This window comes from Schistocerca gregaria, chromosome 1 (genome assembly GCF_023897955.1).
Source record: "Schistocerca gregaria isolate iqSchGreg1 chromosome 1, iqSchGreg1.2, whole genome shotgun sequence".
NCBI classification, from domain to species: Eukaryota; Metazoa; Arthropoda; class Insecta; order Orthoptera; family Acrididae; genus Schistocerca; species Schistocerca gregaria.
The window spans coordinates 1,109,816,300-1,109,835,098 of NC_064920.1; the positions used below are offsets into that span (position 1 = coordinate 1,109,816,300).

General features: G+C 39.3%; 1 protein-coding gene across 2 annotated transcripts in view; it reads right to left on the bottom strand.

The window, feature by feature from the left end:
- The window catches only part of LOC126283383 (protoheme IX farnesyltransferase, mitochondrial-like), a 255,557-nt gene that overhangs the window by 64,494 nt on the left and 172,264 nt on the right, over nucleotides 1-18,799 (bottom strand). The window contains exons 1-2 of one of the 2 annotated variants that reach the window (XM_049982269.1): nucleotides 1,689-1,834; nucleotides 294-423 (exon numbers count right to left, since the gene is read on the bottom strand). In XM_049982269.1, the coding sequence (XP_049838226.1) occupies nucleotides 294-383 (90 nt within the window). In that variant the 5' untranslated portion in view covers nucleotides 384-423; nucleotides 1,689-1,834. Of the gene's footprint in view, nucleotides 1-293; nucleotides 424-1,688; nucleotides 1,835-18,799 lie in introns of those variants that run through there. The other variant, XM_049982268.1, reaches the window with a different exon arrangement.

An 18,799-nucleotide genomic window follows, 5' to 3' on the forward strand; every position in this document is an offset into this window, starting at 1 on the left:
TAAATGTTGTCACTGGTCTGTTCTAGCTTGGTTTGTGCAAGCATGATGTCAAATCTTTGCATCATTACATCATGGACTAAAGGCAATGTACACTATCAGAAGGTTCCACTAAACCCAACTAAAAGTGACTGGAAAAGAATCAATCATGTGCAAGCTGCAGATGTTTTCACATACACTTATTTAACAAAGCCAGAAATGGGAGAAACACAATAATAATAATAATAATAATAATAATAATAATAATAATAATAATGTGATAACATATGCATAAAAAAGAAATGTTCTATACTCACAGATCTGACTAGTTTTGCAAACTTTTTCTTTGTACAAAATGACCAGCAATAAATTCTCCAGGCATTTGATGAGGAGACTACGTATAACATGATATTCCAATGAGCAAATAATGGTTACTTTATGTCAGCCCTGAAAAAGAGCGAATAATACAAATATTTAAGTCGTTTCACAAAGTGAATGTATAAAATTTGACATAGTAAATGTCAATAACAATATCATAGATCAGTAGCAAAGAATCCATGAAAATGAACTGTATAAACTGGTGCTTCTTTGGCAAGATTATTATGATTAGTATCAGTGTTTCCTTTAGTACTATCAGTCCATCTATGTCCTATTTGCAAGGTAGTACACAAAACAAATCATCCCATGTGTGTTCTATATAATGGCAACATTTCTGAAATTTAATCATGGGAACTATAAAAATATCTGCACCAACTCGAATGGGCTCCCTCTACTGCGACATATAATATGAAGACCACCTTGAGATAGTTGGGAGTATGTGATGGAAACAAGAGAGGGTTCTCAACTTTTGCGCTAGAGGAGTTGGGGGTCTAATGGAATGTTCAGTGTGGAAACATCCCCAGCAACACCAGACTTCTAAGATCTACAAACTACTGTTGAAAGTCCTTGTGGTGGTCGAACTCTTGACAGTACCTCGCTTTTCCAAGCCAGAGAGGAAAGACCTAACAAATTTAGTTTATTAAACATATATGACAATATAGTATGGTTTTATACATGACACTGCTTATAATTATATGATATCAAGAACCTAGACAGTATTGTTCATATATGTCATGGCAAACTTGCCATGTTGATATGTAAATGGAATGATATGTAAGACTTGAATATATGACACTGAGAATAAACAAGAGTATTTGTCATACATCTGAAATGGCTGTATGCTTTTATACTGACAGCCAGTGATTACCGATGTTAACAATAACTAATACTGCAATAATAGTAAGCTTTTCTGTATAGCCAAATGTGCTAGCATTGTTCGTTAACACTGTTCCAAAAAACTGGTATGCTAATAATTGAATTTTTTTTTTGTAGCGATATTGAACAATTTTCGGTGTGATACGTAGCACTATTTACATACAATAAATATACAAACAAAGAAAACAACGGACACATTCTAATCTCCACATCTATCAGTGAGTACTTTCATGTACCACCATAATCCACCATCGCTGATAGCTGCTGTTCTTAGAGTTCAGTCATATATCGAAGTTTCAGAACAAGCTCATATTATCTGTTTACATTACGAACTCGACAAGGAAAACAAACGCCAACAAACAGCAAAGTGTACGCCACTTGTAACTTCATCGAAGTCAGTAACACGTTACACCTGATGACACTATCTAGAAATATCATAGGTATTAGTACAGATATACCATTGCCATAACAAGTGACCAGAAGCTAAATATGTTGTTTTGAAACTCTTGTCCAGCATCACTTCAAAACATAACTTAACCTTCCGGTAACATTGCTCCACACTGACCAGAGATGTTGCAAACTTGTCTCGAGCACTTCAGTCAGTACGTGAAGATACTACACATATAGTGTCAAGCTGTCAATTCTGGCATACACTATGTTCCTAGTATTTCAGAAACTCCATATTCTTTCTTATCACTTAGTCATCAGAATTACTGCTATATCAGAGCACGCGCCTTGCGAAATTAGATCAATATAACGAGTTTTCAAATTACTCTCCAAAGAAATCATACAGTCATCCATTTATAATAGACAAAACACTTTGTTGCAAAAACAAGATAGTATATTCTTCTTAATTAATCTTCTTGTATACGAGTTTTTTTAAAAGCTAGTCTCTATAAAACTATATCAGCTGTGCGCAGAATAAAGACCAGTTAACACTGGCAGTAACGTTACATTACATCACGTCAAAACATTGCACAATGCGCCTCAGATGACGGTATTCGCACAAGCCGACACATTAACGTTTCTCACAAAGAAAGTTTAGACAGTGAATCGTCTTCTAATATCGAAAGTTAACCTATTCGCACCGCACCCACTCATGTTATAGTAGTAGATTTTGTGCTTATGTATCTTTTTAATCTTCATTTCATTATTACACTTCGTTTTCGTAGCAAATTGAAAATGTTGCATGATGACTTTGAAATTATATTGAATAGTCTTCCACAAACGAGGTCGGAGGTCTGAAAGTGAAAAATTATTTAGGTTTTACAATAACAGAACAGAGCTAATCCTCACTCTCTGTATGAACAAGAAGATAAGTTGTTGAATCAATTTTCAATAAATAACATTTGAAGTGATAAAGTCAGCTTTAATGAAGGAGGAAAATACAGTTGTTCAAGATGTTATAAACCACATAAGAAAACAAACATAATGGACGAAGTAAAAAAGGCTGTATACAGTTCCTTACAAAATTTGCTTGATGTGTTTTTATGTATATTTCTTTGCCGGCGAATAAACGTCTATGTTTTGAAATATTGTTTATTTCTTAGCACTTTACCACACTAAACTGACCAAGAACCTAGCCAAGAAGTTTGTTTTGGGCGTTAATAATATTTAATGTTATTAGGTCCTCAATTCAGATATTATACTCCTACCTTTTGTATCGTGAATGGTAGCTCATAACCTCACTTGTTCTTCAAATAACATTCAGGAGAACAGAGGAGTACAGTTTTTCGTGACACTGTGTTTGGACTTCAATCGGGACAGCTGCAGGTGCTCCCTGGTATCATAATCTGAGAGGGTGTACACATTTGGACCTCATGTTACATCACAATAGCCACAGATGTTCTGACTCTGGGTTGAAATTCCAACTGGGCTGGACGCTGCTGGCACTCTTGTAACAGACTTAGAGAGGGTGAATGCTGAATTCTAATCCTGAGGGTATTTTTTTATGGAAACTCGAGATTTATCCACTTCTGTACCAATAATTCTGTTAGCTACCTTGTTCATTTCATGGGTGGACATCATCTTAATGAGTTGTGTCCATACGCTTCTGCAAATTTGTCCATCCAGTGCCATGCGCATGCTGTTGATTTCTTGCATGTCTGATTAACATCCTCTTCAGATAACATGATACTTGCAGTTGCTTCTGCACAACTGGAGAATAAAAATGTGAGCATGATCCTTACAGCTACTAACTTTCATTCTTATCTTCCCCATTTGCATGAAGTCTACTAATAATCATTTAAAGTATAACCTAAGTGGTTTTTCCACTGTTCATTAATGGTTTTATTCATCTGTCATATGAGAATATCCTGTACATTTTTTTATTTGTGTGCTTTTGGGAGATGTTAAACTATTAGATAAGTAAATCTGGACTCATAATATGTATTTGATAGCTAGATAAGTCCGCCCCAATAGGTGAGTGGTCTGTGTGACGGATTGCTGTCCTACAGGCCCGGGTACATTCCCGCCTAGTCGGCGATTTTCTCCGCTCAGGGACTGGGTGTTGTGTTGTCTTCATCATCATTTCATCCCCATCTGGCGCGCAGGTCGCCCAATGTGGCGTCGAATGTAATAAGACCTGCACCAAGGCGGCCAGATCTGCCCCGCAAGGGGCATCCCAGTCAATGACGCCAAACTCTCATTTCCATTTCATTTTCATAGCTACATAATGTCTGACCCCTATTATTTAAATAATTAATGCATGACCCATATCTGTGGCTCATTTACAAGGCCTATTCTGTGTGACAGTTTGGTATTAGGGGAAGGCGGGGCAAGATGGAGGAGCTAACTTTAAATCCTTACAAAAGGGATAAAAAAACAAATTCAGGTGGGTTTGATTATCATTTGTTTACTTAACCATTGAATTACAATAGCATGCAATGGAACCTGCAAACATGTTAAATTTAGTTAGACATATCTCTATTTGAAACATAAACTACCAATTCCCCATCTTGCCCTATATGCGGGGTAAGATGGGGAACTAGCATGAATTCATCTCTAAAGCTTAAATAAGGACTGGAATAACGAAATCATGTGACGATGTTTCGAAACGTGGTTCTGCGAATTGTAGAATCAGATATTACGTTTTATTTAGGCCTCTTACTTTCACTTAGTACACTTTCTAACAGATCGAAAAGCCGATCTATAGCAACTCGATTAAACCCCATTGCTCATGCGATGGATGTGGCCTCTGGTTTTCATATTGTTGACGCAGGATTTCGTGCAAGAAACCCATTTAACCAATCTCTTCTGGCAGATTTGGCTGCAGTATTAAATAGATGTTTGATGTTGTTTCGTTCAGCTAACTGAAAAGCAAGTTTACAAAGTTCTTTAAGTGTTAGGTCAAAATAATGTCCTTCCATCTGCGTTAAGTAGTCTTTAAGTTCTGCCTCTTGTTCTGGGGTAAACACACTAGTGATTGGTCCTAACCTTTTCACAACTGTATAGCCAGGATTAACACATTTCTTTGCCATATGCCGTTCAATCGTTGTCTGTGGCACGTTGAAATGTCGAGCAGCCCTGAAAGAAGCTATATGACTTTCTATAACAGCATTTACAGCACCTTCCAGTGACTCCAATGACCACTCTTGCCTAAACGTTTGTCGCCGATACTTGTGACCATCTGAAATAAAACACGTGGAACGTACTATTGAGTCAGATCATTCCTGGTAATCTATATTATATAGTAAATACCATATTTCCAATACTCAGTCGTTAAAACATAGCAAGAATACTGACTTTACACGTTTTGTGTATTTTTATTCACCATATAGCCTAAGGCATACTTTGTAATTAATTAGGAAACGTTGGAATAACCAATAACATTCTATTTACAATTGTATTCAAGATACAATGTACGTGTTCAAAACCCACAGCAAGGTAAACACATGAGACGATAAGAACATAATGGTTGGACAAAAAGTAGGGGCAGGACAGGGAAGCTCCCCGTCTTGCCCCATCCCGTCTAGCCCCCTACCATGCTGTCAGGTTATGTTACACCTACATAAACATTATTTAGTGATAATTGACCACTGGCACAGCAGTTTACTGTTAATAAGATGTACTATTCAGTGCTATATATACAGACTGGACAAATGTTCACGAAACACATGTTTTAGGACCTCGAAAGGTGTAAAACATTGCAAATCAATATAACAATTGTACGTACCTTGCAAAGCTCACAGAAAGTGCCGCAAAACTAAGGTTCAGCAATGAGAACACACGGGGACCTGTGTATTGATGATGCTGATGTAGCTATCCACAGATGGCAGCACTCTAACTGCAGCTTATAGCCCTTCCCCGTCTTACCCCACCTCACCGTCTTGTCCCGCCTTCCCCTGTGTATCACAACATTCTGATTAAAATCGAGATGGAGAAAGGTATTAAACCGACTAGTTAAGTCAGAGCACATGTCAGCCTCTTGCAAATTTATTTATGCAATTAGAGAAGCATTGCCACAGCAAAACAAGTTTTTACAAAATGAAAAACAGAAGGAATCAAGATTAGGGTTTAACATCCCATCAACATCAAGGTCATTAGAGACAGAATATATGCTGACATTGTTTCAAGGATGGTGAAGGAAGTAAGCTATGGTCTTTCAAAGGAACCATCCCAGCATTTGCCTAGAGTGATTGTGCGAAATCACAGAAAACCTAAATCAGGATTGTCAGACATGGATTTCAATCATCATCCTCCTGAATGTGAGTCCAATATGCTAAACACTCTGCCATCTTGCTCAGTTTTACAAAAAGGAAGTTCATTTCATATAAAGTTTATATACACATATAGGCAATGCAGTACAGTGGTGTTACATAAAATTCTTACCTAATTGTTACGAGATGGCTTTTATGTAAGTTACTACTTTAGGAAAGCACTTCATTACACAATTGTACTTTGTTTGCAGATCTAAATCATTATGCCACGATAATTAATAACTTTATATCTATATAACCCATAAATAATAATCACCATCATCATTAATTTTATCTCTATATAGTGTAATATGGTATGACACAACGAATCAACAAATCACACTGATAACTCAAGAAAATATTACAATTTATAATTTTGTATACTCCCATATCAAAACTCCAAGTTTGTCTTAAAATTCAGAGTTGGTTTATGTAGATTTTTTTCTTCTTTTGGGGAAGTGGAGGTAGGGAAAGGGGCAGCTTTCTTCCAGTGCTCTTCCTGGGTTTCCCTTCAGCTCCATTATTACACTAGGTGGTGTACAGGTTACTCTAACTCCTTCCGGAATTCCGTGAGGGGCAGTCAAATGAAGACTGAACATTTGTCACAATGGGACCATGGAATGGTTCGATTCAAAAGAAAGCACCACACATATTAAGACATTTGTCCTACTGGGAGACAAGATGATCAATTCCTGTTTAGTAGAACGTGGTCGGCCACTGACAGATCCACAACTGCGCCTACTGTTACACTTCCTCATATGACTGAAACCAGCATCCATATATGTCATTCCTGTTGTGGAGGTGATTCGGTTTTCATTTTATTGCCCCTTATACTATCTGTTTTTTAATCTGTTTAAGGTCTATAATAAGGAAGACAATCAACAGAAATGACACCAGTGTGGGGCATCTGGAGGAACAGCCCATAGGTCTCAGTTTGCAAAGAAGAATGTGAGCCAAGGATTCGTGCTAAGGATATCTTGAGTCCCACAAAACTTGGCTCTCAACAGAGAGGTCCTAAGAGCAAACGAATTTTGGGTATGACAACCACTAATGGAAACTGGCAATACAAAAACTGGGCTCTCAACAGAGAGTATGTAGAACAAAGAAAACAAAATTGAATGTGGCAGTTATTAAGGGAAACTAGCAAGGCAGAAAAAAGTAGAGGAGAATAAAAAAAAACCAACATATTATTCTCTCACTCCTTGAAGGCCTTTGGTGTTGTGGCTGATGAGGGTTAGTTGAAATGGTACCAATTAGAGGTACTCTATCGACACTGTCAGCTTTCCTCCACCGCCAGCACAGGCATCTGCGTCAACAGACAGCACTGTGGTGTCATCTGCTTTTGTGAATGAAAGGTGACGTGACCTGCAGAGTTCCTGACACATAACAGAACTTAGCGAACTGAGGAAAATAGATATGGCGACAAAAATGGTAAGGTATTCTGCATTGTCTTCTACCTTCTTTAATTTCCTTAATAACCTATGAGAACGCAAATTCAACCATTCCACAAGCACTCATAAGTCATCAGTACCTGATATATAACTGTGTACCCAGCTGATGGATCCATGAGCACCTAAGTTGTAATTCACATAGAAGACTAGGAGGATTAGCTGCAGATTGAATCCGTTAGTGGTTCCCACATGTTAATGCACAAAAACTAGGAAAACTACTTGATGTGTGTGATATGACGAAATGACAGTGATCTACAGCTGTTACTGTTGTACTGTCCAGTCCTTAGTCTGGTTTAATGCAGTTCTGTATGTTAGACTATCCTTTGCAAATCTCTTCGTCTCAGGATAACTATTGTAACCTATATACATCTGAACTGGTTTACTCTGTTCAAGCCTTGTTCTACCCATACTTTCCCCCATTATCAAATTAACTGTTCTATTGCTATCTCCTTCCAGAGTTCACAATCTCTCTTTTTGTGGAGAGATGTTGACTCAGTTTCTGAGGCAAACTATCACTAAATGGAAAGAACATCGGGTCTTGGTATTGATATATGAATGAACAGTTTAACACTAACTGTTTGTACTTTGAAATAATTTGTATTATGAAATAATTTATATTGTGGACTAATGAATTATATTTGCATATGCAGTGATTGGTGTTGAAAAATGAATGAGCAGTGTAGCATTAGTTTTTCCATTATGCAATTACTTCTTTGCTACAATGTGTAAACAGAACAGTATTACACATTAGGGATACATCGAATGAGATTTCTCTAATGTTAACAGATTGACAATGTATTTGGAGGTTTCAATCTCCAGTTAGCCATCCTGTTTTAGGTTTCTGTAGTTTTACCTAAACTACTTCAAGAAAATGGCAGGACAGCTCCCATATAAGACCTGGGCTGACTATCTGTCCCATCCATGTCAGATTAAAAGTGTATGTAAATGGCTATATTAATTAGTTATATTTTATGATATGTCCAATACCCTTGTGAAAGTGATCAATGAATAAATGAAACACCTATTAGACTAATACTTCTATTACATTCCTCGATGTCTTAGGATTTATTCTGTCAACATAGCCATTATCTTAGCCAAGTTGTGCCTCCACCATTAGTTTCAGTAGCTCTTTATTAGTTAATTGTTCTGCCCATCCAGTCATCCCTATTATTCTGAAGCACTATTTATAAAAGGGTCAGTTCCTTTCTTAACATGGAAATTCCAAAAGATTCTATTCATTTACTTGTAAGGCCACATGTTCAGTAAATACTTCACAACACTTAAATTTATATTAGATTCTAATTTTATTTTACAAAAAGTTATTTCCAGAATTTCAATTCCTTTTCGAAATTTCTCCACTTTCCTTTACTGCTTCATCTACGTAGTGGACGAATAATGTGGGGGATGGGTTACAACCTTGTCTCACACCTTCCTCAACTATTGCAAATGCAGTCTGGTTTTTGTACAAGTTGAAGAAAACCTTTCGCTCTCTGTGCTTATCTCTTATAATTAAAGAATTCTGATCAACACTGTCCAGTAGCTTACATCAATCAGCAAATGATTCAGATGCAGATTTGTCATTGCGCTATGCGTTTTTCACAGAAACTGCAGTCTGGCTTTGTTGACTGGGAGTCCGATGAGTTGTTCAATTGCCAAATAGGTGAAGACTGTCTTTCCTGACGCACAGTGGCAGCTTTCCAATCTAGGTACAATAAATGTAAATGTCATGTGACTACAGCCTCCCTTCAGGTAGACTGTTCGCTGGGTGCAAGTCTTTCGATTTGACCCCATTTTGGGGACTTGCGCTTGATGGGGATGAAATGATAATGATTAGGACAACACAACACCTAGTACCTGAGTGGAGAAAATCTCCAACCCAGCCGGGACTTGAACTTGGGACCCTAGGATCGACATTCTGTTGCACTGACCACTCAGCTACCAGGGGCTGACTCCAGTTTAGGTATTGTGCCTTTAATGTAGGTGACTATTACGTGTGCCCATAGAGCTTATTGCCAAGTTTTTACTGTTAATATCGAAGAGAGTGTGAAGAGGGAGGGTGAAATATGATGTTGGTACATAGTCTCTCTCTCTCAAATAGCACTAAGAGTGTCGCTGACCTTAAAGTTGTCTGGGATTCCAAGTATCTACCTCGAGTCGAGTGCTAAGATGCAGTGTGTGTGTGTGTGTCAGAGATTCCGGCAACGAAAAAAAAAACAACTTGTGTAGCTTTTTGGAAGGGAGTGGGAGAGTATTGATGAAGATAATTTATTCGCGAACCTCCATGTATGAGAGTATTACACTGAAGTGAATACCACACAGTGGTCCACTTGTAACAGTGGGTGTATGTTAGTGCTCTATACACCAATAATTTTAATTAATGTATCTTAATTTTATTTCAGTACGAAAGTTTGTCATATTGTAAAGCTAAGTATACACCTGTTTTTCGAGTAATAAGTGTCACGTAAACATTGCTGTGCTTCAGCTCGCCGGCAGTGTCTGACAGTAGGGAAATATCTCAGCTAGTCGCTCTCTGCGAGTTTACAACTCCCGTGTAGATGGCAGCTTATTCACCGTAGCTCTCAGACAAGAGAAACTATTCCGACAATGCTATTAGGGTCATTGAAAATTTTGGCGATATACATATCAGAAAATTAGCTTACCACACCTATTTTCATTCTCTGCTTTCGTATGGCATCATATTCTGGGGTAACTCATCATTGAGTAAAAGAGTGTTCATTGCACAAAAGCGTGTAATCAGAATAATTGCTGGAGCTCATCCAAGGTCATCCTGCAGACACTTATTTAAAGAGCTAGGGATCTTCACTGTAGCCTCACAATACTTATATTCACTTACGAAATTTGTTATTAACAATCCAAACGAATTCAAAAGTAATAGCAGTGTACATGGCTACATACTAGGAGAAAGGATGATCTTCACTACTCAAAGTTAAATCTAACTTGGGCTCAGAAAGGGGTAAATTATGCTGCCACAAAAGTCTTTGCTCACTTACCTATTAGCGCCAGAATGACAGATAGCCAGATAGCATTTGAAAGGAAATTAAAAGAATTTCTGAATGGCAACTCCTTCTACTCATTAGACGAATTTTTGGATATAGTAAGTGGGTAATTCCCCCCTCCCCCCACCAAAAACATTAAGTCTCATGTAATATTTTGTGTAATGTAATATCTTGTATAGACACCTTTTATTAACCTGACACGTTCCACATCATTACGAAGTGTCGTATTCATGATCTATGGAACAAGTACTAATCTACAAGATTTGTGCCATATTTCACAGTTTGCACACTGCAACATCTTGGTAATTGTATTTTGCGGTAGTCGTGTATACATTAAATAAAAGCACTCACGAAACTGCGTGTTTTGCGCTGCAATAAATCGCTATGGCGTGTTTCTGAGCGAAGAAATCGCCAGTTTTACCTACTAAACGAACAGCACGAGCAGTTAGCCTATTTCGAAGTTCTAAACTCAAACAAGTCTACACAGAATATAATGTACAAAAGCATTGTAGACGCATTATGTAGAATTAACAATTAAAAAGAAAAAAAAGATGTCACAGAAGAGACTCTATCCTACGTTAATACGGAAATATGAAGGAAAAATTAGCATGCTATCCGCTGTACCATAACAACCTCGCAACAGAGCTCTCTATAAACGCATACCAGCGTTATTGGAACAGTTGCGACTACTGTCGCGATGGATAAGCTCAGTGAGTGAATCTTATCGGTGTGTCGGAAAAAAGCTAACGAAGAAAGCTGCCAGGAACTGAACTTAGTACAAAGTTGCGCATTTAGTTAGTTTTGGACGAATAGAGTCCAGTGCTGTGGAATGTACAGTTACTAGACTTCAGGATCTGAAATAAGATGCAAAGTTTGTTGACTGAAATGGCTACAGTTTTTAACACCACTACAAAAGAAATTTACTTAATATCCACAATTCAAGAAATCAGGCAGATCCAGCCAGGGTGGGTGAGCTTTTCTAGGCGCTACAGTCTGGAATCATGCCTCGGGCATGGATGTGTGTGATGTGTTTAGGTTAGTTAGGATTAAGTAGTTCTAAGTTCTAGAGGATTGATGCCCTCAGAAGTTAAGTCCCATAGTGCTCAGAGCCATTTGAACCAAATCAGGCAGAGTTATTTTATAACATAGATTAACACAGAAAAACAAGTGCAGTTAAGTGTGAAGTAATATTTCGGAACTCAGAAAATTGCCATTTAACTTCGAGTAATACAGCTGTACCTATAATTTCAGCTGTATCTACAATTTTATATGGTGTATTTATCGATTATATTGTTATATTGGCTGTTGCAGAACGGACCTTCAAGAATTATGAATGGTTCCTTAAGTCAACACAAATAAAAATGTTCAAATGCATGTCTGGAAATTGCCTTTATCAGATATCCAACATATTTGGTTTTGAAAGTTTATGGCTATTAATTTGAAGCTGTGTAATGTTAAAGGCAATAAATGCAGCTGGTGCTGGAAATCAGCAGTCTGTCTTTAATACTAATGGATTTATGCATAATAGTATCTAGATTGGTCATTTTGGATCCAATTACAAAAAGCATATCTTCCATTACATTTCAGCCACTCTCGTAAAATTTCTATATTGCTGTCAATTTACCGCCACAAGCTCAACAGTGAGATTCTTATATGTTCCAAAATCATTCCGCCGCCTAATCCACTCTCTTATCCAACAAAGAAAGCGATCGTTTACGTTTTTCCTTTACCAATAGAGACATTAATAGTGCAGCTGCAGCCCCACACTATTTCGTTGCAATCTCTGCCTTCGTGCACAGAACTACGGTAGAATAATCCCTCAGAGAGTGACCTCACCTCTCACTTACACTCTAATCCTGCAGTGTCTGCAAACGCTTCCAACATCTGCTCTCGAAAGACGCTCAGACACTGACAGAAAGTACTTGCAGGGAATTAACAGGCAGTAAGTATCAGCGAAAATTCGTCCCTAGTGTAAAGAGTTCTGCGAGTACTATCTGACAGTACCAAACTCTCATGTGTATCGCAGCTCTAAGATGCATTTCGATATTACGTTTACAGATTTTCAAAAACGACGATCGTAAACACAAAACGCCACATTTTGAAACAACAAATTAGTGGCTTCACAGTGGCTGACAAATGATTAAATAATCTTTGTATACGTGACTTATGAATGCTATGACGTATTCAGTTTTAATTTCAGAGAATAAAATGCATGCTTCAGGATATTCAAGTTGTGGCCAAATGGGCCAGCTGTGTAACTGAATAAAAGAATTTAAATTTTGTCATTTGCATTTCGTTTTATTTTTTTAATGATTGAAGCAGAACATGTGCACGAAAATCTGAAAACTTCTGTTCGATTCCATGTAAGATGGAATTTGGAATCAGTGTACGGACAGATGATAGTCGACAGAACATTAAACAGTTATAGATATTATCATTCTTTACATTCTACATGGCATGACATTCTTTTACAATTGGCTCGAAAGCTCAACTGTGGTTCTGTGATGTCACAGATATTGGCACTAGGATAGTATTTGAGTTTTTATTGATATAAAGTTTGGATAATTTTCAAGATCACTTGCGAGCAACATTTATCAAACACACTACTATCATGGTGCTTTTGTTTACAGTGTTGATAACAGAACACCTTGTAACAGTGAACCTTGTCAGCAGTTCTCTGCAGATGAATGAACTGAAGCCAGTGCAGTGTCCACTTGCGCTACTCTTACCCTTTTCTTTCTTTTGTCGTCCTTTGTCCCTCTCTAACTCGGGGACAGCCATGTTATTGCGAATTTGGCAGTGCTCGTTGCAGAGAGTGGCCGGATGGCCTTCTTGACACCACCCCGAACCCCCTCCCCCCCCCCCCCCTCCGGAACGTAAGTGGTGTACCCCAGTGGTCTGCATGTAGTGTAAGCCTTGAAATAGTGAGAACGTTTTTCAAATGTCTGCGAGGCGTGTAACTGAGGTGGAACGTAGGGACCAGGCCGGCATTCACCTAGCAGGATGTGGAAAACCACCTAAAAACCACATTGAGGCTAACCGGCTTACCGGCCCTCGTCGTTAATCCGCTGGGCGAATTCGACCCAGAGCTGGTGCGCCTACCCGAGTCCAGGAATCAGAGCATTAACGCTCTCTGCTACCCTGTCGGGTGGCGCTACTCTTACCTGCTGGGAGTTCATTCAGAGACTGCGTACTGCGGAAAGTGATTTAGACTTTATTTATTGTCGAAGCGCGATTTGACGAATTGCGTGGATTGTCTTAGGGACATGTGTACGGAACTTGGTAAAAAAAAGATAGGAGTTGATTTTCCGATTAAATTATATTATACAAAGTGTCACAAAAGAACTGCAATCAGGAGAATCACGTGGTGCGATAGATATAAATTGAGTATACAACAGGGTATTATTTTAGTCTCTTGCTAGCTTAAGGGATATACGTTACAAGTCACTGCTTCAGAAACTGGATTGCGTACAAATACTGTTGTAGATTACTATGGTTTTTGCCGTGAGGTGTGTTATACGATTGTGACGAACTCTACATGTTTCAGTATTTTCACAATTTGGACTTATAAATTGTGTTTGGGTGGCTACTTGCAAGAATCTCACAGTTTTGCTGAGAGATGTACACTGAAGCAACAAAGAAACTGGTATAGACATGCGTATTCAAATACAGAGACATGTAAACAGGCAGAATACAGCGCTGCGATCGGCAACGCCTATATAAGACGACAAGTGTCTGGATCAGTTGTTAGTTCGGTTACTGCTGCTACAATGGCAGGTTATCGAGATTTAAGTGAGTTTGAACGCGGTGTTATAGTAGGCGCACGAGCGATGGGACACAGGATCTCCGAGGTAGCGATGAAGTGGAGATCTTCCCGCACGACCATTTCACGAGTGTACCGTGAGTATCGGTAATCCGGTAAAACATCAACTCTCCGACACCGCTGCGACTGGAAAAAGATCTTGCAAGAACGGGATAACGACGACTGAAGAGAATCGTTCAAGGTGAAAGAAGTGCAACCCTTCCGCAAATTGCTGCAGATTTAAATGCCATAAACAAGTGTCAGCGTGCGAACTATTGAACGAAACATCATTGATATGGGCTTTCGGAGCCGAAGACCCAATCGTGTACCCTTGATGACTGCACAACACAAAGTTTTACATCTCGGGTAGGCCCGTCAATACCGACACTGGACTGTTGATGACTGGAAACGTGTTGCTTCTTCGGACGAGTCTCTTTTCAAATTGTATCGAGCGGATGGACGTGTACAGGTATGGAGACAACCTTACGAATCCATGGATTCTGCATGTCAGCAGGGGACTGCTCAAGCTGTTTGAGGCTCTATAATGATGTAGGGTGCCTGCAGTTGGAGTGATGTGGGACCCCTGATACGCCTAGATACGACTCTGACAGGTGAAACATATATAAGAATCGTGTCTGATCACCTGCGCCCATTCATGTCCATTGTGCATTCAGACAGCCTTGGGTAGTTCCAGCAGGACAATGTGACACCCCACGCGTCCAAAACTGCTCCAGGAACACTCTTCTGAGTTTAAACACTTCCTCTGGCCACAAAACTCCCCAGACTGGAACGTTATTGAGCATATCTGGGATGCCTTGCAACGTGCTGTTCAGAAGAGATCTCCACCTCTCCTATTCGTACGGGTTTATGGGGAGCCCTGCAGGATTCATGGTGTCATTTCCCTCCAGTAGAGATATTGGCTCTTCAGTGCAGCTATAGTGTATGGCGGCTACGGCAAAAAAGATTGTTCCCACCTGCATACATAACGTGCAGAATCGTCGAATGATGAAGGTCTGCATAAGGTAATTTACTTTCATTTTCTCTGGCTGTTGTTATCAGTGGTGTAAACAAAGTCGATATGTGGCGCTATGACAGTCACGCTCTCAATATAAACGACTTGCAAGTGATCTTGGAAATTACCAAAATGTGATGATATAATTATGAATTTGTTCCCACATTTCAGAGCTACGCTATTTTTTTTTTTTTGGCAAAATACTGTTTCTTGGTGCACAAATGTCTCTAGCTTCTTAACAGATTTTATTTCGGTTATAATTTTGTGTGATTACTTTCACGTATATTACACGCTGGAAATGTTCTCCTATACAGAAATTCCAAGAAAATGACATCCTGGGCTGTGCAGAGCAGCTAAACACAGCTCCGTTGCAACACATCTAAGTGAAACAAAAACTTAAAAATCTAGAGTAAAAACTGTACCAAGGAGTTGTTTTCACCTAGAAATAGCAAAAAGCTGTAATACAGAAAAATTTCTGAATTATTTAATGACATGCCTAATATAAAGATATAGTAAGAAACAGAATGTGCATTCTTCTTTGCAAATAAAAGAAGCACATTAAGGAGCTGGGTCCTGGTTAAATCGAAGGAACCAGTGGTTGTTGAGAGTTTCGAAGGAAGGATTAGGCAAAGATTGACTGAATTAGGGGTAGCGAACATTGTACTGTAGAAGACGGATGGGTAACCTTGAGAGATGAAACAGTGACGGTAGCGGGGGATCAGTTAGGTAAAAAGACAAGACGCAGTGGAATCTTTGGATAACAAACGTATGAGGTAATGAACGTAACTGACGGAAGGAGAAAATATAGAAATGCAGCAAATGTAACAGGCAAAAGGGAATACAGACGCCTAAAAAAATGAGTTTGGTAGAATGTGCAAAATAGCTAATGAGAATGGCTAGATAACAAATGCAAGATTGTACAAACTTGCATGTGGGTGGGAAAGAGATGCAGCGTATAGGAAGATGAAGTAAATGATTATAATGTGGGCAGACATGATACTCTGAGAAGAATTTGACAGAGCTTCGAACGTCCCAAGTCGTAGCAAGTTCCCTGGAATAGACGACATTCGTTCTGTATTACTGAGATCCGTGGAGAGCAAGTCATGACAAAACAATTCTACTTCACACACACGATTTATCAAATTGACGAAAGAACCTCGGACTTCAAGAAGAATCTAACAGTTCCTCTTCCGAAGAAGGCAAGTGCTGAGTGGAGTGAATATTATCGAGCCATCAAAGTCGTGGTTGCAAAATACTGACACCAATTATTTGCGGCAGAATGCAAAAACTAGTAGAAGCCGACCTCTGGGAAGATCAGCTTGTGTTCCGGAGAAACTTACGAAAATCTGAGGCCACACTGACTCTACGACTTATCTTAGAAGATAGACTGAAGAAAGACAAGCCTTTATATATAGCATTTGTTGATTTAGAGAAAGCTTTTAACAATGATGAGTAGAATACGCGCTTTGAAATTCTGAGGGCGACAGTGGTAAAATAATGGGAGCGAAAAGTTACTAGCAAATTGTACAAAAACCAGACTACAGTTATAAGAATCGAAGGATATAAAAGGAAAACAGTGATTGAGAATTAAGTGAGACAAGGTTGAAGTCCATCCCCGATGTTATTAAATCTGCACAATGAGCAAGCAGAAAAGGGAACCACGGAGAAATTTGGGAAGGGTATTAGAGTTCCAGAAGAAGATATAAAATCTTTGAGGGTTGACAACGACGTTGTAATTCTCTCAGAGACAGCAAAGGACGTAGATGAGTAGTTGAAAGACATGGACAGTGTCTTGAAAAGAGGAAAATAGATGAGTATCAACAAAAGAAAAACTAGAGAAGTGGAATATAGTCGAATAGTTTTGCCACTTGGGCAGCAAAAAGCTGACGAGTGTCGAAGTAGAGAGGATGTAAAGTGCAGACTGGCAATAGTAAGAAACGAGTTTCCGAAAGAAGTTGCCGAAATCAAACTGAATTTAAGTGTTTGGATGTCTCTGTCGAAGGTATTTGTACAGGATTTAGTTTTGTGTGGTAGTGAAACGTGGATTATAAGCATTTCAGAGAAAAAGAAATTAGAAGCTATTGGAACGTTGTATTACAGAAGAATGTTGAAAATTAGTCGGGCAGGTCGGAAAACTAATGAGGAAATACTGAGATCGGAGAGAAAGAGAAGCTTATGGCATATCGTGGATAAAAGAAGGAATCGGTTGATAGGACCCATTCTAAGGCATCAATGAATTGTCAACTTGGTGAGAGAAGGAAGTGTGATAGAAAAAAATTGTAGAGGAAGACGAAGACTTGAATACAGTAAACAGGTTCAATTGGTTAAGTTACAGTAGCTATGCAGATATGAAGAGGCTTGGACGGGATGGAGTAACGTGGAGAAGTGCATCCCATAAGTCTCAGACTGAAGCGCACAAAACAACAACAGCTCGCGTAATAAGATATCAGTATTCACGAAGAAAGTATGAACACCAGCCTACCTATAACACTAAAGATACCACTAAAACAATCACTGTAGTTAATGGTGCCTAAAGAGCACATAAAAATGAGGGCATCGGCCAGATTCCAGTCCTTGGAAGTAGCGACCTCAGCAGCGACTGAGCCTAAAGGGCGCGCCCTTCGTATACCGTTTACATTCCGGAAGAGTCTAAGCGGCAAGTTGCCAAACACTGTTATGCTGTTCGTCCCCTGGATGTCGCTTACAACAACACATTCAGCTTCTGTTCCCAAGAACACGATGACGATGATGTTTGGTTTGTGGGGCGTTCAACCCAAGAACACATGCAAAAGACAATGGGCGCTGACTACGGAACTCCAAACTAACAGCAATTAACTCTGCCAGCTTTCACAATATTCTCGGCCATGGAACTCAGACGTAGGAAAACCCTACACTTAAATGTTCATTACATACCGAGAACCCGCTTTTCAGTGTTACTGTGATGCTACCAGGCGAATGGAAGTTAGCCTGTACTGTACTTCCCGATTCTGTAAGCAGCAGTCAAACAAAAACCTAATATATGTTACAACGGTATCATAGCATGGTTCCATTAAAAATGATTACCACACGCGATAAGAGATTTATCGTGCTGGGAGACGAGACGATCGACACCTGTTTCGCAGAACGCGATCGGCCGCTGACGGATCCACGACCGTATCCACTCTTGCACTTACTCGTCCGACTGAAACCAACTCCACTCATGTCTTTCTTCAGTGCGGCAAAGATCTAAAAAATCACGGGTGAAAGATCCGGGCTGTACAGAGAATGTTGCAGTGTTTCCCACCCAATTCGCTGAAGTGTAGACTTCGTCCGACTGTCAGTATTGGGAGCGGGCATTCTCATGCTACTCGATGTTGCCGTCCGACAGCGTTTTTGGGCGTTTTGACTGTAATGCCCGTCGCAGTTCCTCCAAAGTGTCTTCACAGGGCCAAGCTTTGATTATGGTTCTAAACTCGACGGACAGAGGGCTGTGTGAACAGCTTTGGATTTCTTTGGCGGGGTAGATCTGGGTTAATTCCACTGCTGAATTTGCTATTTGTCCTCTGTCGGAATGTCCAGTGGAATAAGAGTTCAATGCTTGTAGTGATTAC